At 38.2% G+C, this 24,405-nt stretch overlaps 1 protein-coding gene across 2 annotated transcripts in view; it reads right to left on the reverse strand.

Moving 5' to 3' along the window:
• The window catches only part of SLC7A11 (solute carrier family 7 member 11), a 91,480-nt gene that overhangs the window by 52,753 nt on the left and 14,322 nt on the right, over positions 1-24,405 (reverse strand). For both annotated transcript variants that reach the window (XM_014586312.2, XM_006144617.3), the window contains 3 exons: positions 17,316-17,441; positions 12,584-12,683; positions 5,207-5,251 (listed from right to left, as the gene is read on the reverse strand). In XM_014586312.2, the coding sequence (XP_014441798.1) occupies positions 5,207-5,251; positions 12,584-12,683; positions 17,316-17,441 (271 nt within the window). The remainder of the gene's footprint in view (positions 1-5,206; positions 5,252-12,583; positions 12,684-17,315; positions 17,442-24,405) is intronic.

Consider the following 24,405-nt stretch of genomic DNA (forward strand, 5'->3'; position numbering starts at 1 on the left):
ATATATATATATAAATTCAACAGTATGTGCTATTATTACACCTATATTTGAGATAAACGAATTTTTTTGCAACAGAAAAAAGAAACTTACTGAATCAATACACATCATTGCCTGTTCCTTAATATTTATAAACACTGAATCATAGACATTATCAGTGTGTGAAACTAAGGCCATTAAAGAAAAGAGACAATCTTTGACTGGCACAGCACTCCAGTGAGCTGCATCAGAAATTCAAGTTGAGATAATAACGGCATAAATAATTTAAACATATACTACATATACATTGGCACTACTGTATCTATGGCAAATAAAATCTATTCTTAAACTGCTCAATAACATCATGAGAGAATATGAACTACACACCAGCAATTTACTATACAGTAAAATGTTACAGGTCATGTCCACACACCTACCATTTGTCATTTTTGATAAGAAATATTCTTTGATATTAAATTTTAGTAATTGGTCTCTGCAAAATTTTTGAGACTTAAAAAACACACTCATAAACCACCATAATTTCTTTCACATAATGGAAATTCAGTAAATATTTCATATTAAGTGTAGTAAGAGCTGTCTTTTTTTCTCTACCTTGCTAGTTAAACACTAATTATTTCAAAAACTAAAAGGACAGGACAATTTATTTATCACTATAATCAATGGCTTTGGAGTCAGAAGGTAGCTATGATTTCTAAGTAATGCTAGAAAGAACAAGTTCTGGGTAATTACATGTCCTCTACCTGTAATTCCAGTTATAAATATGACAATACTGACATGATTTGCTCATATTTCTTAATAAAATAGCTTTCCCCATCTTTAAATTACATATTGATTTGCATAAGAGTTGAATCAAATACTATGAAACATTGTTGTAATCTCAATTGTTAGCTTGTGTGTTTTACTCTGACATCCATGGGAGTTTGATATAATGGACTTACTATCTCCCAATATACCTGGTGCCAGATTTTCTTAGTCTATCTCAATTTGAACAGTCAACCCCTAGGCAAATTCTCTCATGTCCAGGGTATTTCACACTGACTCACCTTTGTGCTTGTTCTTTTCCTGGAAGATTATGTGTGTGTGTGTGTGTGTGTGTGTGTGTGTGTGTCCTATATTTACCTAGGGAACACTTACTCATCATTTTAGACTCTATAAGCAACGCCTTCTTATCTCCTTAGAGTATTCCTGCCTTTCCTCCTTGCCAAATGGGGTATTTGTTTACACATTTGACTCATTGACTAGACAATAAAGTACTCGAAGACATGCCTTATTCATCATGTAAGATGCACCTATCATAACAGATTAAACATCATGGCTTCTCAATAAATTCGGATGAATCAAATAACTTCATAGGTGAGTCTATATTTTACACCATAGTTCTTAACTTTTCCCCTCTTTTTGCCCATGAATTTCTGTACAAAGTCAAATGTGCACACACAAATTTTTAAATAAGTCATACTTCTAAGTCCACTTTAGAAATATTACATAAATCGAGGATCAGCAGGTGGCATGGTGGTTAAGGTGCTGGACACTCCCACATGACCAACCATGGTTTGAGTCCCAGACCTGGTGACTTGCTTTCTTACTTTCCCTCTCTCTCTTTCTCTGTATCTCTCTCTCTAGAGTCAAATTAAAATAAATGAATGAATAAATAAATAATATTAAATAAATAATTCTTTACAAAAAGAAGTATTACATAAATCATTGTCGAATCAACTCATCAAAAGTGTTGTCTAAGAAGAAAAACTAAAAGCAATTATCTAGCTTCTAAAATTTATAAGTTCCTATAACATTCTTCAGGTATTTCATAAGTATCCATTATTTGCCTCTCTCTCTCTCTCTCTCTCTCTCTCTCTCTCTCTCTCTTTTACATCAGTATAACTAGTAATAAAAATCTTAAAGTAAATTAGTTTTGATAGTTACTTTTAAATTATTGTAAAATTCTTACATCTTACAGTTTTTTAATATGAAGATTCAATGAAATCTGAACACAAGAATAAGAAAGATAATAAATGCATATTGGAACAAGCAGTTGGTGTAATGGTTATGTCACTGGACTCCCATGTAGTAGACCACAGTTCGAGTCCCAGACCCGATGGCATAAAATCACGCCAGGCACATGTACATGTCTAAGATCCCTAGAGGAGAACGGAGAAGGGATTGCAGCATGGCCATCTCTGCTGGGAGGTGATTTCTTGCTTTCTGGCTCTCTGTCTCTCTCTTTCTGGCGAGCATATGTGCCCCATAGCAAAATCCTCTAAAAAAAAAAAATGCATATCAACTTTAATACCAAAAGTTTAAAGTAAGCTTCAATAAGGTATGAAATATATAGTTTTCCATCTTTCTCCCAAAAACACTGATAAAAGAGACTTGTTTGGAGCTGGCACAGGGCATATTGGTTAGAGCGCTGGATTCCCACATGCAGACCACAGTTAAAATCCTGGACCTGGTAGCAAACTTTCTTACTTTCCCTCTCTCTCTCTCTCTCTCTGGTCAAATTAAAAGTAAATGAATAAATTTTTTTAAAAAAATGTTTAAGATATTGAAACCTAGAAAACACTATTCTGTGAATAACATTGTACCTTCTCTAAAATAAGAATAAAGCAGTGATAGTAATGACAACCAATTATGTAGAGATTAAAAAGAAATAGTCACTAATCTAAGCATTGTGTGTGTGTGTGTGTGTGTGTGTAATACATATATATATATATAAATTCAACAGTATGTGCTATTATTACACCTATATTTGAGATAAACGAATTTTTTTGCAACAGAAAAAAGAAACTTACTGAATCAATACACTATCATTGCTGTTCCTTAATATTTATAAACACTGAATCATAGACATTATCAGTGTGTGAAACTAAGGCCATTAAAGAAAAGAGACAATCTTTGACTGGCACAGCACTCCAGTGAGCTGCATCAGAAATTCAAGTTGAGATAATAACGGCATAAATAATTTAAACATATACTACATATACATTGGCACTACTGTATCTATGGCAAATAAAATCTATTCTTAAACTGCTCAATAACATCATGAGAGAATATGAACTACACACCAGCAATTTACTATACAGTAAAATGTTACAGGTCATGTCCACACACCTACCATTTGTCATTTTTGATAAGAAATATTCTTTGATATTAAATTTTAGTAATTGGTCTCTGCAAAATTTTTGAGACTTAAAAAACACACTCATAAACCACCATAATTTCTTTCACATAATGGAAATTCAGTAAATATTTCATATTAAGTGTAGTAAGAGCTGTCTTTTTTTCTCTACCTTGCTAGTTAAACACTAATTATTTCAAAAACTAAAAGGACAGGACAATTTATTTATCACTATAATCAATGGCTTTGGAGTCAGAAGGTAGCTATGATTTCTAAGTAATGCTAGAAAGAACAAGTTCTGGGTAATTACATGTCCTCTACCTGTAATTCCAGTTATAAATATGACAATACTGACATGATTTGCTCATATTTCTTAATAAAATAGCTTTCCCCATCTTTAAATTACATATTGATTTGCATAAGAGTTGAATCAAATACTATGAAACATTGTTGTAATCTCAATTGTTAGCTTGTGTGTTTTACTCTGACATCCATGGGAGTTTGATATAATGGACTTACTATCTCCCAATATACCTGGTGCCAGATTTTCTTAGTCTATCTCAATTTGAACAGTCAACCCCTAGGCAAATTCTCTCATGTCCAGGGTATTTCACACTGACTCACCTTTGTGCTTGTTCTTTTCCTGGAAGATTATGTGTGTGTGTGTGTGTGTGTGTGTGTGTGTGTGTCCTATATTTACCTAGGGAACACTTACTCATCATTTTAGACTCTATAAGCAACGCCTTCTTATCTCCTTAGAGTATTCCTGCCTTTCCTCCTTGCCAAATGGGGTATTTGTTTACACATTTGACTCATTGACTAGACAATAAAGTACTCGAAGACATGCCTTATTCATCATGTAAGATGCACCTATCATAACAGATTAAACATCATGGCTTCTCAATAAATTCGGATGAATCAAATAACTTCATAGGTGAGTCTATATTTTACACCATAGTTCTTAACTTTTCCCCTCTTTTTGCCCATGAATTTCTGTACAAAGTCAAATGTGCACACACAAATTTTTAAATAAGTCATACTTCTAAGTCCACTTTAGAAATATTACATAAATCGAGGATCAGCAGGTGGCATGGTGGTTAAGGTGCTGGACACTCCCACATGACCAACCATGGTTTGAGTCCCAGACCTGGTGACTTGCTTTCTTACTTTCCCTCTCTCTCTTTCTCTGTATCTCTCTCTCTAGAGTCAAATTAAAATAAATGAATGAATAAATAAATAATATTAAATAAATAATTCTTTACAAAAAGAAGTATTACATAAATCATTGTCGAATCAACTCATCAAAAGTGTTGTCTAAGAAGGAAAACTAAAAGCAATTATCTAGCTTCTAAAATTTATAAGTTCCTATAACATTCTTCAGGTATTTCATAAGTATCCATTATTTGCCTCTCTCTCTCTCTCTCTCTCTCTCTCTCTCTCTCTCTCTCTCAAGTTTTTTGCCATAGCTCTCATGCACTCATAGGAAAGACACAGAGAGTGAAAGAGAGAAATCAGCCCCTGGGGGATGATCCCTTCTCCTTTCTCCTCTCAAGAGTTTGGACACACACACACACACACACACACACACACACACACTAAACCATAGCAGTGTAATTTTCAACTCGCCAGGTTCAGGGCTTAAGCCATGGTCCGCCGTGTGACAGGCCAGCACACTAGCCACTACACCACCTGCTGGTTTCTGAATTACTTTCTTTAATTACATAATTATAAGATAATTTACATGAGTTATAGACATAGTCAACTTTTTGAGTTCACAACATGTGGTACACTTAGGGGACCTGAGAGTCCATGCTGAATTCTCTCATAGGTTTATGTAGGATAGGTTTCTACAGCATTGCTTTCTCCTTCTCTGCATTTAAATTATAACGTGATTTAGTACTGCAAGCAAATATATACAATTGAGTTACTTCCATATAAGTTCTGACGAAATAAAATAAATATTTTCTGCCTCAAAGGAGGAAGAGGATGAAGTTGACTAACCCATCTGGAATTCTTCTTCAGGTCTACTACTTCAACTAAATCATCTTAAGTTTTATTCCCTATAAACATTTCAGAGTAAACATAGCTACTTACTTTTCAGGGTTTTCTACTTCTTCAGTAACAAAATTGAGGTAAAACCTGAAAATACAGCAAAGATTTACACCGTGTGAATATATTCCACAATTACTGTACGAGATATAACTTTAGATATTTAAAATTGAATTCAGAATTATGAAAACTTTGAGATGGAAATATGCAATGACCAAAACCTCACACATGCCATTTTTCTACTAAGCCATATCTGTGGAGTGCTTACCATATGTCAAACGCTGATGCTATGAAAGAGGAAAAGTTCATAATCACTTTCTGCAAGGAGCTCAGAGTTCAGAGAATGGCCCCGAGACTGGTGTGCTACCATGGGCCAGGCAGTGCCAGAGCAAGCACCAGAGCCAGAAGGGAGCTCTACTACACCCTGGTAGGTGAGGGGTTTTTCTAGACAAGGGATCACCCAAGTTGAGCCTTCAAGTATGGTTGACCTTTAGCCCTGAGGAGGTGATATGGGGACGTTTCAGACTGAATATAACACAGAAGCGTGGTGGAGTGGTTATGCACAAAAACAAGAGCAACAATTTAGTATTCTGCAACACAAAATATGGCAGAGGGGGTCAGCCCCGTGGCCTAGTGGTTAAAGGAGCTGAATCCCACATGACCAACCACAGTTTAAATTCTGCCCAGTGGCTTGAAAAACACATTAGGTCCATATGTGCATGTATGCCTCACATCCCAGCAGGATGGAGAAATGGAGGAGAAGGGATTACAGCATGGTCATGTCCCATTAGGAGGTGGGCAGTACTCTCTCCCTCTTCTTCTCTGTCTCTCTGGCAAGGGCAAAAGCCTTCTGGCAATACAAGAAAAAAACACAAAACCAACAAACAGGGGAAAAAAAGTGTGGTAGAGGGAGCACAAATAGAATTTAAGTACAAGATGACTTTTTTTTAAGACTTATTTATTTTTAGTTTTATTTATTATCATTATTCTTCAATTTTGACCAGAGAAAGACAGACAGAGAGAAAGGGAGAGTGAGAAAGGAAGCCACCAGATCTAGGACTCAAACCATGGTCAGCCATGTGGGAGTCCAATGCCTCAACCACCACACCACCTGCCAGCCCCCAAGATGGCCTTTGACTTCTGGGAATCCAAATGTTAGTGATGGAGACAAGTCACATTGTCACATCAAAAGTAGCATTTCTCAGATTTAAGGAACTGTTATTGGCGTCCTAGATATAAATACAGTAGACAAGACAGAACCCAAAATGGTGTTGTTTAAAAGATGATATTCACACTTCTTCCTTTCAGTTCACTCTTTACCAGCAAGCAGCCAAAACCACCTCAAGCGCAAGACTATGAAGTCCCCATGTCTCTTTTTTGTGTTTTAGGCAGTTAATTTTTGACACATTTTTAGTCATTATATCTTACGTTGACAACTAAAGAGCTGGAAATTTTGAACATTTCCCAAGTCCTGAACATGTCTCTGGATTTCTTATCTGACAAGAAGCATTCTATGTACATAATATTTCTCTTCTAAGGTCCATAGGATTGCAAAGTTTTTGGTTTTGTTTTTTGAGAGAGAGATTTTTGCTATAGGGCATGTGCAATCACCAGAGACAGAAAGTGACAGAGAGACAGAAAGTGAGAAATCATCCCCAGGGGTGATGGCCATGCCACAATCCCTTCTCCATTCTCCTCTTGATTTCTTGGGCATGCACAAATACATGCCTGGCGTGAGTCTTAAGCCACCAGGTCTGAGACTCAAACTGCAGTCAAATACATGCGAATCCAGCAACGTAACTATTATGCCATCTGCTGGTCCCAGGATTGCAAATATTACCTCAAATGTCAGGGTGCTAGGGAAATTCAGATTTCATTTTCTCTTTCTCTCTTTCTCTCTTTCTTCCTTTCTCTCTTTCTTTCTTCCTTTCTCTTTTTCTTTCTTCCTTTCTCTCTTTCTCTCTTTCTTTCTTTCTTTCTTTCTCTTTCCTTTGTGATTACCAAGCAAATGCCTCCCACCTGGCCTTCCTGACCTTTCTCCAGGGGACTACAGGAGACCCTTTCATCACCTCACTAGTTCTCTCTTCAGGGTCCATGGTGTAAGGCTGAGGTGGACTTCATCTCAAAGGACTGCATACAGAACTGCATCATGGAAATGGGAGAGCTAAAGGATCCTCTGCACATACAACAGCAAAGACGTTTCTATTTCTCTATTGTGTATGCTGAGAAAATTTTTCACAGAATAAATAAGTCATATGTTCATTAAACCCTCCCATTATTTTATTACTCCCTAGAAGGCAAAACTAATCTTTTCCATAAGAACACAGATGCACCAGTCTACGAGAACAAATTCTGTACGATGGAAAACCAAACTGTGCCAAGTCATGGCACAACGGAAATGCAACTGGACCCACTTGGGAAAGGTCTAGGGTCCGTCTTCTAAGACCTTCCTGAGCACCGTAGGCCTGAGTAACACACCCATGGTTCCGAGCTGACTGCTACTCTATCTGGATGGTGGCAGGAACGATCCTATTGGGCATCTCTTTTTTCTCTCTCTCTTCCTTTTGGAAGAAATAAATAAACTTTAAAGAATATAAAACCAAATAGCTGTAATATGAATTGGCCCATTAGACTTTAATATATTTAAAGTATCTTAAGCCTGAAACAAAGATGAGAAAATCTTCCTTCATCTTTATAAAATCTCATTTAGTTCCTAAGTAGGCAGTTGTGTTCAAGGCTCAGGTGTCTATTTTAAGGGCTATGTTTTACATAGCAACATTTGAAAAGCGAAGTGAACAGTGGTAATAAAGGTGATCTGAAAAGACAGCAGTCAAGGATTTTATTTTTAATAACTAGAAAGTAAGTCTCTAAAAATAGAGATTGTGCTTATACCAGGAAAGCGAGCCACAATCAGTACTATATCTGGAATACGCACTCCAAGAGGAATTTGATGTGTTTGTTAGAAGCCTGAGGCAAAAGGAAATATGGGAAGAAAATGGGGGACAAAAAACAAGACAACTTAAAAAAAAATACTAATAAATATTTCTAGGCTCCTCATGTCAAAAATAGTTTGTGCCTTCTTAGTTGTTTTAGACACTGATCTTCTCTAACAATATTAAAGCAAGAAAGGAAATATTAATGAACAAAGAATACAGTTTCAAATATTTACCATAGCTCCAGAGAATAGAGAAAAAGCAAGGACTTGGGGCAGGGCTGGGGAGTAGGAAGGAGAAAGCTTATTTTAGTCCAAACATTCGCTTCCTCAGGGAAATCCACCTTCATGCTCTCCTAGTCTCCAACAACAAGTCCATAGTATTCTCCTTGGTTTACATCTGTTCAAGGCCTCTGGAGACGTTCACAGAATCTATTGTTCCAGCTTCTTCCTGATTGTGCCTACCAGCCACTGCAGCACCAGCAATTTATTCCAATAGCCAACTATGTGAATTATGTTAAAAAGAAGCTTATTCTTTAGAGTAGATTCGACACAATGGTACAAAATAATCCCAGCAGGTCTTTTCAAAAGACGAAATCCATCGAGGATAAGATTTTAAGAGAGAGCAAAAAAGACACTGCAAACAATTTTCTATCACACGGTTTAAAAAATCCCATCAAGCAATAGCCAACTTCAGATCAGGATATGGGACTGAAATTGGTTGAGTTCCCCAGGGCCACAAGAAGGACTGGCAGGTGTAGTTCTCTGCACACAGATGTCGGCCTGAAGTTGTTCTCACCCAAACTCAGTGACCTGGCTCGGATGATTTCTTTTAATCCTGATTTTGTGAGGAGTTTTCATCATTCTAGAAAGGATGCTCAGGACCAACGTCTACTCTATTCAGATTCCCCAAGGTTTGGTGGTCTCTTTTTCCTATGCCACTCCCGGGAGTTGAACTGCCAACGGTAAGGTCCCAGGATGATAGTGGTCTTGTTGCTGTTGACTTAGATTCTCCCAGGCTGTCTCACTCGCTTGCAATACCCCTATCATGTATTTGTTTTGTTATGCTTTTGTCTCGCATTGTCACAGCGGCATAGGGAGTGGTGGCTCAGTTACAGCCCCCCATTTATAATTCTACAAGCCAGTCTTGTAATTATATCATGAAAGGGGGACCAGCAGTTAGCGTAATGGCTATGTCGCTGAACTCCCATGTAGCAGACCACGGTTCGAGTCCTGGACCTGGTAGCTTAAACTTACGCCAGGCGTGTGTGTGTGTGCCTAGGATCCCGAGAGGAGAATGGATGAGAAGGGATTGCAGCATGGCCATCCCCTCTGGGGGGTGATTTCTCGCTTTCTGTCTCTCTGTCTCTCTCTCTGTCTTCCTGGTGAGCGCACATGCCCTATAGCAAAAACCTCTCCAAAAAATTATATCATGAAAGATGAAAGATGTCAGGAAAGCAGGGGTCACATTTGGAACTATGTCGCTGAACTCCCATGTAGCAGACCACGGTTCGAGTCCTGGACCTGGTAGCTTAAACTTACGCCAGGCGTGTGTGTGTGTGCCTAGGATCCCGAGAGGAGAATGGATGAGAAGGGATTGCAGCATGGCCATCCCCTCTGGGGGGTGATTTCTCGCTTTCTGTCTCTCTGTCTCTCTCTCTGTCTTCCTGGTGAGCGCACATGCCCTATAGCAAAAACCTCTCCAAAAAATTATATCATGAAAGATGAAAGATGTCAGGAAAGCAGGGGTCACATTTGGAAGGTGAATGAAGGCCCCCTTCTGGAAATTCTAGCCGTCACCTTGTTCCATGTACATCCAGATAATAACTTTTCCTCTGGAATGCCAAACCAACACAGCCCACTTTTTCTAAGACCGATGGGCACTGACTAGCAACCAGATTATTTCCACCTCTTCACAAAGCAGCATTCAGGCACAATGTGTCACTGAAACACGGTTACTTATCTGTCCCCTACATATGCCACTTGTCTCTGAAAATGTTCCATTTAAAACCCTAGACTTATTTTCCAGTACTGTGATTGACCTTTGAAGAACATAAGGAAACTGGAGCCGACAGGTAGCGCAGTGGTTAAGGGCGCTGGATTCCCACTTGGTCGGCCACAGTTTGAGTCCCAGACCTGGCAGCTTGCTTTCTCATTTTCCCTTTCTCTCTCTCTGGTCAAATTAAAGAAGCAATAATAACAAATGGAATTAAATAAATAAAATAATTGCTAAAAAAATAAAAAACAGAATATAAGAAAATCAACAGTTCCTAGGTCTTTAAAACAGGAAATAGATGTGAGGATTATATGGGTAAAAATAGAAGGTTCTTGTAAATGCCTGTTACCCAGTAATCAGAGTCACATTTTCAAATCAGCATCAATAAAATAAATATTAATTAGATAATCAAAAAAAAAAAAGAAAAAAGTGCTTGGGCCAGCCTCATAGCCTAGTGGCTGAGAGAAGCTGGATCCCACATGACCAACTGCAGTCTGAATCCCAACCCCACTGGCTCGAAAAACACTCTGGATACGTGTGCATGTGTGCCCCAAATCCTGAGAAAACGGAGAAGTAGAGAAGGGGTGGTGGGATGACCATGCCATGCTAGGGGGTGTTTCCTCCCTCTTCCTCCCCCTTTCTGTGTCTCTCTTCCTTTCCGGTGAGCACATGTGCCCTCTGGCAAATAAAAATCCTGAACATAGTCCCTTGTATAAGAACTCTCTCGGCCTTCAAGAGCCCACAGAAATAAAGAAAATTGGCTCTCCGTGAGGCAGGTGACCTGAATATTCACAGCTAGGTAGTGGAGGAGTGGGGAGAGTAGAACAATTTAAGATTTCGTGGGAACAGATGCACAGTACTCACAGGCCAAAGAAACTCCATTCAACAGAATTAATCAAATCTCCCTTGTGACCATCTCCACATTCCACATTCCTGGTGAGTATCGCTGGGCTCCCCACACTTGGCTGTAGCTGAAAGCGTTTGCTACCTCCCCACTTTGCTCTGGCGTCTTCCAGTGACCCTCCCCACAGCTTGGCCGTAGCCCCAGGGCATAGAGCTCTGATCCAGGCTGAATAGCCCTAGAATAGTTGATTTTGCTTCTAACCCTGTGATCACACTCAGTTCTTTTTCTCTGCCTAGCACCTCATTGTGCTTTGGACAAAAATAAAAAGACTTCAAAAATACTGAGGGATTCAAAACTAACGCGTACACACAAGGCTATAAAAACTTCTGGGAATGTTCACATACTTTACAGTGATCTTAGAGCGGCAATCTTCGGACAACCTTCATACCGACGTTACTTCAGAGCCATGTTAAGATGTTAAGTTCCTATACACTGCTATGTCTCCTTTAATACTATGTTTTCATAATATGATGAAGTGAATAGGGTACCTATTCCATTTATTTTGAAATACAGCTTTCTCTTCCATTCGTTTAACTCGATGGCAAGATCCTAAAAACTAAAGAAACTAAAGAAAACTCTGTTTTGTGTTAGAAATGCGTTTACATAATTTTGAGCTAGTATAGTTTCCTGATATTATTTTAGGCTCACAGAATATTCTCACAGGACAAACTATATAACTGTTAGTTCTATAAGTAATTAGAAAGAAATATTTCCGTAATTTACTCCAAAGCCATGAACGTTAATCTTACTACACTGATTTTGATGTCTAAGTAACGCTTTTGTACACGGTGGGCTTTGTTACAACAGCACTTCCATGGAATCTTACTAGGTCACTACCTTTTAGCGAGGAAAATTCATCTATGATTATTCTTATTCAAGTGTCTCAACGAAGCACCAGAAACACAAGTGTTCAATGCCTTCACCAGGCCAGTAGATATCCCAAATGGATCTGCATTAAAGGAAATGTATCCGAGGCACCATGACTTTAGTCATCTTTACTGCATATATTTGTTTCCAGATGTTTGAGAAAATTTAAGGAACCTGTGAGGTCCTTTCCAATGTGACAGATTTATTTCATTATGTTGTTTTCCCCTTCCCTGAGTTCAGAGTACCATTTTACCACCTGGGAATGTCTTACTTATGTCTGTATCTGAACTATTTCTTCTTGAGGGAAGAGGGAACAAATCAATTAATCACTATATGTAAATATTCTTGGCAATTCAACTGAAAGACTTTCTAATCAACAAGGTACTAATCTTTAGTACTTTATGGCTCTACTGTGTCCTGACAGATACGTATATGTAAGTGTATATCTAAGACGTAGGGTTTGTTTGTGATGGCAGGAGCTAAATCTAATGCTTACCTTGACTGGAAATCTGAGTATGTTTGCATGGCCATGTGCATAGCAATAGGCCTGGCAGAAGGGTCCCGGTCATATTTCTCATTTCAAGTAAAGCATACTAGATGGGATTGTGGCCACTCAAAATGGCCTATCACCTTTCTTGGCATGTAATCAAAGTGAGTTAATTATTAATGCTCAAGAGAGTTAATAGACGACACAAACCACCAATTCTGGAGATAACAACTTACCAGCCAGCATATGCATACATTCCATAATAAAATGCCAGGGGCAACCCCATAAGACTTGCATCTCTTCCAGAAAAGGCATCTTTAAAGTGCTGTGTTTGCCCTGTGATTAGAACGGAAAGATTTTAAGACTTTTCAAAGAATTGGTTATTATTTACTCTTTAACCACAAACGTGGGGGTGGAGGTGGGGGGAGAAGGGAGAACTATGCTGTTTTAGCCCCAGATTTCTTACTCTCTCTTCATAGCCAGCTTTAGTAACATCACCATACCCATTTTAGAGAGTGTTTGAAAAGTATACTGACAGGGCCAGCAGGTGGCATGGTGGTTAAAGGCACTGGACTCCCACCTGGCCAATGGTGGCTTGAGTCCCGGATCTTGCTTTCTCACTTACTCTCTCACTCTGACCCTCTCTGGTCAAATTAAAATAAATAAATAAATAAATAAGTAAAGTTAAATAAAATAACTCTTTAAAAAAAAGTATATTGACTGTCACTAATACTATTTCAGATTTTTTAATAAATCTATAGAGAAGATGAAAATGACATTTAAAGAATAATCCTTAATTTGAGTTTGTCTCCACCTTGACCATGAAAAAAGGACTATGGTATTTTTCTGTAAACTATCATTTTAACAGTGTGATAGAATTCTTAAGGTGATGATAATATATCATTTGGCAAGAAATGCAAAGAAATATCCAAGGGTCTATCTTCAATGAGGAGGTAGCAAGACTCCCCATAACCACCTTCCCACATCACTTAACTTCCTGCTTTCTGATTATCTTTTGTAGTTCATTAGACACCTAACTTCTAGAACAGGGTTGGAAAACCCTGCAGAACAAATCTGCCATCCTGACCAAGGAGCCCTTTTTGTAAATAAAGTTTTATTTGAGCACGGCTGCACCTGCACTGCAGTATTGTCTATGCCTGATTTCACCCTTACTACATTCTGAGTTTATTCATTGCCATAGGGACCACACAACCCTCAACGTTGAAAATAGTTATTATCAGAACCAGCAGATGGTGTAACAGTTACATAGCTGAACTCTTGCATAGTGGACCGCAGTTCGAGTCCCAGATCTGGTGGCTTAAAACTCACTCTAGGAACGTGTGTATGTGTGTGCCCAGAATTCCAAGAGGAGAGTAAAGGAGAAGGGATTATGTCGTGGCCATCCCCTTCCAAGGGGTGATTTCTTGTTTTCTGTTTCTGTCTCTCTGGCAATGCTCATAGCAAAAATCTCTCTCTAAAAAAAAGAAAAAAATGAAAAGAAAAATAGTTACTATCTCCTAACAGGGAAAGTCCACTGACATGCTCCTAGCAAATGGCACAGTTTCCTTTTAGAAATGAAAAGAAATTATATTGAACTCTAGAATAAATAGTCTTCAACAAATTTTGCATCAATATGCAGATTGAATACTGTCATTACATTTTTTTTTCTATTTTATGAATTACAATAGGCCTTTTTCTTGAATAGCTTTAGAATAGTTTAAAAAACTAGAAATTCAGATTGATTTTAGTCATCCAATAGTCAAACGTGGGTGGGGGAGGACTCTGTTTCACAAAGATAATAACAAAATGATTACTCAGGTGGGAAAAGTGACTTTGTTGCAAAATTGGTCTTCATATAAATAAACAGAAGAGGGATGGATGTAGATGACATATATAAGATACCCTCTCCTCAAAGTCAAGGCACGCTTTTGCTCATATTGCCCAGACATAGCATACGTATTTATGTATTTGAGATTAGAGGCCAATTTTGAAGAAATTTAGTTTATTTTTTTAAAATGATATTGTGAATTCAGAAGTCACCATTTTACTGAAAAATTTCTGTGTCCTTATAAAAGAGAAGTATAAATACTAGATTTTAGCTCAAAGCATGTTAAATATTGTTTTATAGTGTTCGATGCTCTCTTCAGCATAAAGAGATTTTACAGAAGCCTAATGAGTTAGGCTGGGAAAAGAAGCTCTAGCAAAACAGAGTGCTTTGTCTCCACTCCTAATGAATAAGCTAGAATCAGAGAAGACCAGCTCTGTGGAGGCCAAGATGAATTTCACATTTATCTGAACAGCAACCTCATGTCTTCTCTTCAGTGTAAGCTGTATTGCTCAAAATCTTCATTGTGTTTATTCTGGGACCAGCAGGTGGCATGGTGGTTAAGACACTGGACTCCCACATGGGCGACCACAGTTCGAGTCTCAGACCTGGCAACTTGGTTTCTCAATTTCTCTCTCACTCTCTGTCTCTTTCTGTCTCTCTTTGATGAGTACACATGCCCTGCAGCAAATTAAAAAATAATAATAGTGATAAATAAAATTAAATAAATAATTATTTTAAAAAGAGAGAGAGAGAGAGAATATTCCTCAGAGTATAGCACTGAATAGGCAATAAAAGAAACCTCAACTATGCAAAGACTAGGTTACCAGCACAGATCTTCAAAAGTAAGTGCCATTTGGAGAGCATTACAAAAGAGAAGCATTTCATGTCTAAACTTCAGGAATATTTTGCCTGTATAACAGAGGTCTCAGGAAGATGAAAGCCAGTATGTTCAAAGGACAGTTCAATAAATCCTCATGAATGAATACATAACATACATCTATATCCATATCTGATTAGAGATAAATGAACAGTCTGCATTAGCAAAGTCTTTCTCGTCCTTGAATTTCAGAAAAATGTGAAAAATATGCGATCGTTTTAGAAATAAGGGGAATCACAACTTTATAGTGAATAGCGTAAAAATACTTAAGAATGCTCTCAAGATATTAGAAATTTACCTTAAACATTAGTAATAGTCTCAGGGAATGTCTCTGTTGGGTAAAATCTATAAAGAAGCCTGGGTATATCAAACACTGAGATCAAAAGTCATTTTGTTGTAATTCCTGAGAAAGATCTAAGAGCTATATCCTGACCTCTGCTCTCAAGGAATTTGTAATACAATAACTTTTGGTCAACTGACTATCACTTCATAGGAATATATAAAACAAAAGATTGACTAGTCTTACATAACAATGAAAAGGAAAAAAACAACCAGAAAACAAGTTTTAATTTCAAAGACTAGTGTAGCAGCATATCATCTTTAGAATCTAAACTAGGACTGAAAAGGGGACCATGACTCAGGGTCTCTGTACTTCCTAAATGCTAAAGAGACATCTTACAGAAGACTAAAGAGTTAGGCTGGAAAAGGAAGCTCTTACAAAAGCAGAGTACTTTGCCTCCATTTCTAATGAGTAAGCTAGATCAGAAAAAGGCCAGCTCTGTGGAGGCCAAGATGAATTTCACATTTATCTGAAGAGCAAGCTCATGGTCTTCTCTTCAGTGCAAGCTCTCCTGTTCAAAATCTTCGTGGTGTTTATTCTGAGTTGGCAAGGTTGCTGGATTTGATGAAAGCCTTTGCCAGCAGGGCTCTAAGATCCCCTACTAGGCTTATTTAATGGTCAACAGCAGCCACCCTTTCCCAGCTACAGAGCGACTGATCTTTCAGTGTTTGTTATTGTTTAATGCCTCCACCAGCAGAGATGATTTTGCTGTACTTTGGCATTTCCTTTTGCCTTGAGTAATTATTCTCCTCCAACGCCATTAAATTTCTCTATAAATTCCCTCTCTTGGAACAGATGATTTCAATGTAAACATTAAATATTTAAGATGCCCAAGTTATATATCACTCCTTCATCATTTCTTTTCACGTTCCCATTTATTTCCTACTCTACTGCTCGTTTCTAATTAAATAACTCATGTGGATCCCTTTCTTTTCCAGAAATGTCTACTGAATCCAAACAAATGCATGTGTCTTCTTCCCTAAAACAACCAAAATACAAAGCGACATCACCCTCCAATTTCTTTTCTCGAATTGTAAACTCTCTATAAGGCAAAGAATCCTAGAAAATATTACATGTCTGCAGAAATCCAAATTGTACATGAAAACTAACCTAACAATAAAATGAAGCTTTTACTTAAAAATAAATAAATAAATAAATAAATAAATAAAGTAGCTATTGTGCATGTGCACTCACCAGAGAGAGAAAGAGATGGGAGAAGAGAGGGAACGTGAGAAATACCCCCATCCGCATCAGGTGACCACACAATAATTCTTCTCTAATTCTCCTCTTGGGATGGAAAAACACATGGTGTGTTTTTTCAAGCCACAGGCTACAGGACTCAAACCACACGGTTGGACATATGGGACTCAGTGCCTTACCCACAATGCAAACAGCTGGCCCTATAACTACTTTTATTATCATAGAATATTTGGCTTTCAAAAATGTTATTCCCATCTCTGACTCCCCTTTTGAAGATACCACTCTCAAAGAAAAAGAAATAATAAATGGAAAGTAAAAGAACTATTGATCATCTTCCATTATCTTCAGATTTCTTTTTCATCTTTATTATTATTATTATTGAACAATTTAAAGTAACAGTAAAAGGATATATTTATTTCTAGTTAAAACTAAATGACAGTTTAAAAAAAAAAACTTTTGAGTTTTTACTCCACTTTATACTAAGAGAATTCACTGACACCTTATTTTGTTGCTTGGCCATCTTAATCCTCTCGCTGCCATTCAACTGTAAATATGTACTTACCCCCAAAGTAGCAGCTTTCAAATCAATTAGATGACAGTATAGAGTTTAAGTTCCACTAGCAGAGACTAATTAAGGATTCTGCTAGGACAAGCGAAAGTTAGTGCTAGAGGAGACCAAAAGCAGATACGTAGTTTAAAAAGCATTTACTTTTCAGTCCATACCTTTAATTAGCTGCATAACTCCAGGGACTATAATTATCAGAATTGCTGTGAGCTTGCAAAAGGTTAGGAAAATCTGGATCCGGGCACTCCAGCTGACACTCATGCTATTTAGAACCATCACTATAGCTGCAAACAAATAGACAAAGTTACAAAAGGCAAATTCTCATTGGCATGAAGACATCTCAGATCCTCGTTCCCAAAAGTGCACTCTATGAACTAGCAACCTACAAGTCTTTCAGAAATGCAGAATCTCAGGCCCTACCCCAGACATAATAAATACAAGTTTACATTTTGACAAGACCTCCGGGTGATTTTTAAGGCATGTAAAAGTTCTAGAAGCTTGGATAAGACCACTGGACAGAAAGACTCTCACTCCTGTTCTTTCTTCATGTCAATAAAAATGGACATACACTATAGTGCTGTAACAATTATGTAAAAATATCTTCTAACCGAAGTGTGGAGTCATCATAGCGTGCGATCGGATTGCCGCATTTGACACTAGCTTGATATGACACTTCCCACCTCCATGATGGCATGTCTGCCAGTGTGGATCATACTCCGGAGGGGCGAGAAGGAGAGAAGTTGGCTGGGATCTTATTCTCTCCCCTCAGGACTAGGCTTTGCCAGCCCTTCTCTTTTCAGTTTTCCTGTCCATTTCCAATTAGCACATCAAAGGGTGACTTTCAACCTACCCTAAAAATACAGATTTCCAAGATATGTTTTGGAACTTGAGCAAAACGTCCTAAGTGAGGAGCCAAAAAGAGTTCCCAGACTAGAATGCACATGCTCAAAGCCAGCAGAACTTCCCATTATTATTATTTTTCTTCTTCCTTTTTTTTTTCTTTTCTTTTTTTGCTACAGGGTATATGCTCTATATTTGCCAGAGAGAGAGAGTGAAACAGAGAAGGTGAAAAAGCACCCACTAAAGGGTAATGGCCATGCTGCAATCTCTTCTCTTCTAATCTCTCAGGATTTAGGGCATGTACACATACATGCCTGGCAAGATCTTCACATCACCAGGTGTAGGACTAGAACCACACAGTTGGCTGTGTGTGATCCAGCACCTCACCTTCATGCCACTTGCTGGCCCATGGAGTTTCCCATTCTGAATGATGCCACCCTACAGTTTTCTAAGCAGCAATCACTACCTACCCTCCCCACTATCATTCTCCTCAAAGACCACGAGAACTTTGAAGATAAATTACAAGGGTTATTCATACCTGGCACAGGCAGATCATTGACACGTTATTTGTTGAATAAATGAATTAGACCCTCAGTTTAAACAACTACCTTCAACTAAGGAAATATAAGCCAAATGACTGATGCTCTAAGACCTTCCTTCTGACACTTGAGGAAATGACTCCTGTTACACTTGACTACGAAATAAATTCTGCACCCTTTCCAAAACCTTGATTAGCAACAAAAACAAAACTACTTCATCCCTCACATTTGCAATTATTATCTGTAAGTAGTGTTTTTAGAAAGATGTATTTCCCTCTAAGCAAATATCAAAACTGTATTAATACATTTCTCAGGAGATAAAAGAAAATTTTTGCAGATTCCTGTAATTCACGATGCAATTGAAAGTTCTCCTTATGTACAATAATAAGAGTTATCTACTTAGTTTTCATTGCCTGTTGGAATTACTAGCTTGTTTACGAATTTAAGAATTGATGCCAATGTTACCAACACATAATATTGAGTTGTTGGAAAAGTCATGACACAGAAAAATATGCCATGACTTTTCTGATGACCCAATATGCCCTGGTAAAAATTTTTAAGCAACCTAGACCCCTAATTAAGATACATCCTTTTAAAGTTTATGTGCAGTCACTTAAAATCAAGCAGTTAGTGCCAGCCAGTGGCTTAGTGGTTAAGGCAGCTGGTTCTCATATGGCAAAAGCTGCAAATCCCAAGCCCAGTGGCTTGAGAAACACACCAGGTTCATGTACATGTGTGCCCAAAATTCCAAAAGGAGAAATGGAGAAAGGATTACAGGATAACCATCCCCTTTTGGAGTGTGTTGAGGGGTACTTTCTCACTTTCCCTGTTTCTCTCTCTGTCTCTCTCCAGTGAGTGCACATGCCTTCTAGCAAAAAAGGGGAGGGGGGATAGTTAAATATTTATCACATAAAAGTGTTCATGATATTACTAACAGAGAGAGAGAGATGCTAGATAGACAGATAGCTGGACAAAGACAGAAACAAGAAGACCTGAGTGTTTACCAAAGCTTAAGAGTTAGTACATACAGATGATAAAATACTAAATAATATTCAATTTTTCACACTAATTTTCTTCATTGTTTCTATAAAATTTAAAATGAACAGGTAGCATTTTTGGTGTCTATAGTTAATAGCTCTAAACTATATGCTTGAAATGTATTCAATGTTATCACCACAACATGAAACAAAACCAAAAGCAAGGGATATCCAGATGAGGTGATAAAGGTGTTAACTAACTGTATTGTAATTATTTTACCAAATTACTGTATATCGAGCCATCACATTAGATGCCTTAAGATCATAATTTCTTAAATATAGCTCAATAAAGTTGGGGAAAAAAATAAAGCAACAGAGCAAATTTTATTTTGGGAAAACTTTCTAAGATGAGAAAAATAAGGGATGAAGAGGGCCCATTCGAAGTAAAATAGGGGTCACTAATGAAGAAATGTCTCAAAGAGTAACGATGAGAATGCATAAAAAGGCCAAAGCCCTGAACAAGTTACAGAGAAAGTTAAGAGGAGATATTTTACCATGTCGGAAACTGAAAACATGATGGAGAAACAGATCCATCGTTACTGACCAAGTGTATTGTTTTAGCTGAGGAATGACGAAGATTTAAATTATTGATCTTATTTCCGTAGAATGCCCTCATGTATTAGACGTAGCTTAGTGCAGCGCTGCTCCCCTCTGCCTCCTCCTCCTGTGATTTCTTTCCTTTTTCTATGCAAATGGCCATGTGATAAATAAACCATCATATGAGAATGATTATTTTTAATTAAGGCAGTTCGACATTGGCATGAAAGTGAGAAAAAAAAAAATTGGTCTCATGTTCCCAGCAGCAACAAAAGAGCACTGTGTTCTTTTAAATAGAGCTCCTAAAACCCAGATCACTTGTTTTATGAAAGTTCTCCACAATAAAAAAGAGCTGTTGTACAGAGGAGAAGGGAGAAAAAGAAGGAAGAATAAAGAAGGAGGGAATGGGAAAAAGGGAAGAAAAGGGAAGAAGGGGGTGAGAAGGGGTGGGGAACGGAGGGTAATGGAGGGGTGGGGAGGGGAAGAGAGAACAGGAAAGGGAAAAGAGAAAGAAAGAGGGAAGGAGGACAAATGAAGAAGGAAGAAAAAAGGAAGGAAGGAAAGACAGAAAAGAGACACCCTTACTTCTGGAACATCTAATGCATCTATATATTTGAAAAGAGGAAAGAAGGATTGTTACTTTCCTAAAGAGTGCAAGTCCCATATTCTTAAACAGGGTGGGGATTTCTTGCAAAGGTTCATCAAAACCCCGTTTTCCCTGAGCATCAGGAAGTTGCCATCGTTGTGTAGTATAGCACGCTCCGGTTGCCACGTGCTTCCATGGCTCTGAAGGATGCAGCTTACAAGGCAACCAGCAGAGAGGACAGTGCAGCTTCTCAAGTGGCTACAGTGGCTGTTTCATCATGGGCCTTTCTAGGCGAATTTAAGTCTAAGCATCTTGTTTATCCAACTGTATTGAAAAGGGATTTGGGATTCACTAAATGCAAGAGCCTCCTTGAGTTTCTGCAACAAGTAATATCTGCTTTGTGTACACAACCATCTATCCACATTGTAGGCACCAAAGAAGTCCAGATCTCTGCTCCTACCTCTGCAGGCTCTGGTTAATGATTGCTAATTTCACACCTGAGTAAATAATTACATTCGTCTGGGCTTTTTTTTTTTTTTTCCTTTTCCCTCACTTAGAATCTTACCAATAAGAAAATACAAGGGCATATAGTTTTTATTTACTTATTTATGAAGCAACTTCCTAGGAACTGAAAGGCAGCAACAAAAGCTATATCTGTAAATCCTGGAAATAAAAAAAATACGTATCTGAAAGAAGCAGAATTTGAAGAGGATGTTTAGGAGAATGTGAAGGGCTAATGCACATCTGTCTTTGATTTCCAAGAGTAAGTTTACAGTCTGGATATCTGGGGTTTTCTCCCAGCTTGGGGTTCTTCTTGGCTTCTGACTTCTCATTCTTCATGCTCAGCTGATAAGCTGCATGGTGGGTGTTTTGTATGTATGCTACGTGGTGAGCTGCTCCTGTTTTTTGTAATTGCTGCCTGGGTTGCCTCTATTTCTTTGTTAGCACTCATTTCCTGGATGCATTACTATCGCAGAGGGTGTATAGAAATAGACACCCTTAGGGAACCAGCAGTTAGTGTAATGGCTATGTTGCTGGACTCCCACGTAGTCGATTGCGGTTCGCGTCCTGGACCCGGTGGCTTAAAACTCACGCCGGGCACATGTGCGTGCATGCCCAAGATCTCAAGAGGAGAATGGAGGAGAAGGGATTGTGGCATGACCATCCCCCCTGGGGGGCGATTTCTTGCTTTCTGTCTCTATGTCTCTGACTGTCTGGCGAGCGCACATGCCCTATAGTGAAAACCTCTCCAAAAAAAAGAAAAAAGAAATAGGCACCCTTAAAGAGCAAAGAGACTATCTATATCTAAGATCTCATTATCAAAAAGAAAACTGGGGGTTACCAGCAGTTGGCATAATGGCTATGTCGTTGGACTCCCATGTAGTTGACCGCAGTTCAAGTCCCAGACCTGATGGCTTAAACTCCCGTTGTGCATGTGCGTGCGTGCCCAAGATCCTGAGAGGACAATAGAGGGGAAGGGATTGCAGCGTGGCCATCCCCCCTGGGGGGTGATTTCTTGCTTTCTGTCTCTCTGTCTCTCTCTGTCTTTCTGGCAAGTGCACATGCCCTATAGCAAAAACCTCTCCAAAAAATGAAAAGAAAAGAAAAGAAAAGAAAAGAAAAGAAAAGAAAAGAAAAAAGAAAAGAAAAATGGTAAGCACTGAATAAAGATGTTATTACATGGCAGACATTGTGCAAACACGACAGGGGTTTTAATCCTCATATCTGTATGCATGATTATTATTTTACAGATATGTATCTAAGTCTCAAGACAATATTTAACTTGCCTGTGTTCACATAGGTAGTAAAGGCAAAGATGGGACAGGTGCCTAAATAGCCCACACTTTTACCATGAACTCATGGGTAAGAATGAGGAAGTGGTTCAAAAGGCATATACGTATGATCTCACCATTTTATACCCAGTTCTTGCAAACTTGGATGGCTCTTCCTCTCTGCCAAGGTTTATATTTATCTTGGCCGGGATTTCAGAACAGTTTTATTCCATGTTTTATTTACCATCCTCCTAGAGGATATGACTACTGTCCTACAGTACCAGTGAATTGTCCTACGGTGCATATCTGCCTAAGAACTAATTGCCTCGGTGATTTAATTACAGTGGAAAAGGAGCAGGTAGAGCCAGACCTCAGAAGATTTAAACAGAGTCATCCTGGACACTATATTTAAAATGTGAACACAGAACTAGTCCTAGATTTTCTCTCATGTAATTTCATAGTGCCAGGAAAATACGGTTTTGAAAAAGAAAATACGGTAATACATGCCTACGAGCTGGCTAAATTTTTTAGCCCAGTGCAATCACAAATGTTATTTTGTTTACTGATTCCTCGCAATTACTCCCATGGGATTTGAGGAACAAGACAGGCTTTTAATTCATCTATTTTTAGGTAAACTGGTAGGAAAATTGGGACCCAGAGCAGTTGTTGGGGATGGGTCTGGTGATCTCACGCATGAAGGAAAGTATCTGTATTATAACACTCTGCCATGCAACTGTATACTTACAAAGGATCTACTTTCAGGAGACCAAAACAATAGATGAAATATTTTAAGTACTGAACATAGTTCAATGCTAATTAAAGCTGAAAGAGCACCGAAAATTCATGGACTTCCATAGACGATAGAGAGGCATGTCAGGATTGGGTTCTTGGACAGCAGCCCAATGTGAATATATAAAATGTTCCAGTTACATGTCTATGGGCCTGACATAACCACCAGAATAGACAGGATTTTAGATAAGTAAAAATTGGTCATTTTGGGACCAGCAGGTGGCATGGTGCTGGACACTCCCACATGGCTACCCACAGTTGGAGTCCTGGACCTGGTGGCTTGCTTTCTCTCTCTGTCTCTCTCTCTGTCTTTCTCTGTCTCTCTCTCTGGTCAAATTAAAATAAACGAATGAAAAAATAAAATTAAATAAATAATTCTTTAAAAAAAAAACTTGTCCTCTTTATGATTTGCTAATTTGACAGAAATGAAGGAGAATATTTTTTAAAATGGGGAAAAACTAGTATGTGGTAACTCCCTTATCCCATGATTTCTCAGATGGGTTGGTTAACGTGTCAGAAGATTTTAAATTCCTTTTTTATGATATTACAAGCCCCTTCCGTTTTGCTATTTCCACACCAAACTAGAGATTTTAAACTACCACAAATTGTTCTCTTCCCCAAGGAACATAGAGAAGCAATTCATGCAATTAAACTCTATTTTCTATATCTCAGTAACCTTCCACCCCTAACACGCAGAGAATGACCTGTACTCACTTTGAAGATTGCCGAAGGTGAGAAAATTGCTCCCAGGTAAATCTCTGTGGCATGGTGCTGGACACTCCCACATGGCTACCCACAGTTGGAGTCCTGGACCTGGTGGCTTGCTTTCTCTCTCTGTCTCTCTCTCTGTCTTTCTCTGTCTCTCTCTCTGGTCAAATTAAAATAAACGAATGAAAAAATAAAATTAAATAAATAATTCTTTAAAAAAAAAACTTGTCCTCTTTATGATTTGCTAATTTGACAGAAATGAAGGAGAATATTTTTTAAAATGGGGAAAAACTAGTATGTGGTAACTCCCTTATCCCATGATTTCTCAGATGGGTTGGTTAACGTGTCAGAAGATTTTAAATTCCTTTTTTATGATATTACAAGCCCCTTCCGTTTTGCTATTTCCACACCAAACTAGAGATTTTAAACTACCACAAATT

Source organism: Tupaia chinensis, unplaced genomic scaffold, assembly GCF_000334495.1.
Source record: "Tupaia chinensis unplaced genomic scaffold, TupChi_1.0 Scaffold000127_1, whole genome shotgun sequence".
NCBI classification, from domain to species: Eukaryota; Metazoa; Chordata; class Mammalia; order Scandentia; family Tupaiidae; genus Tupaia; species Tupaia belangeri.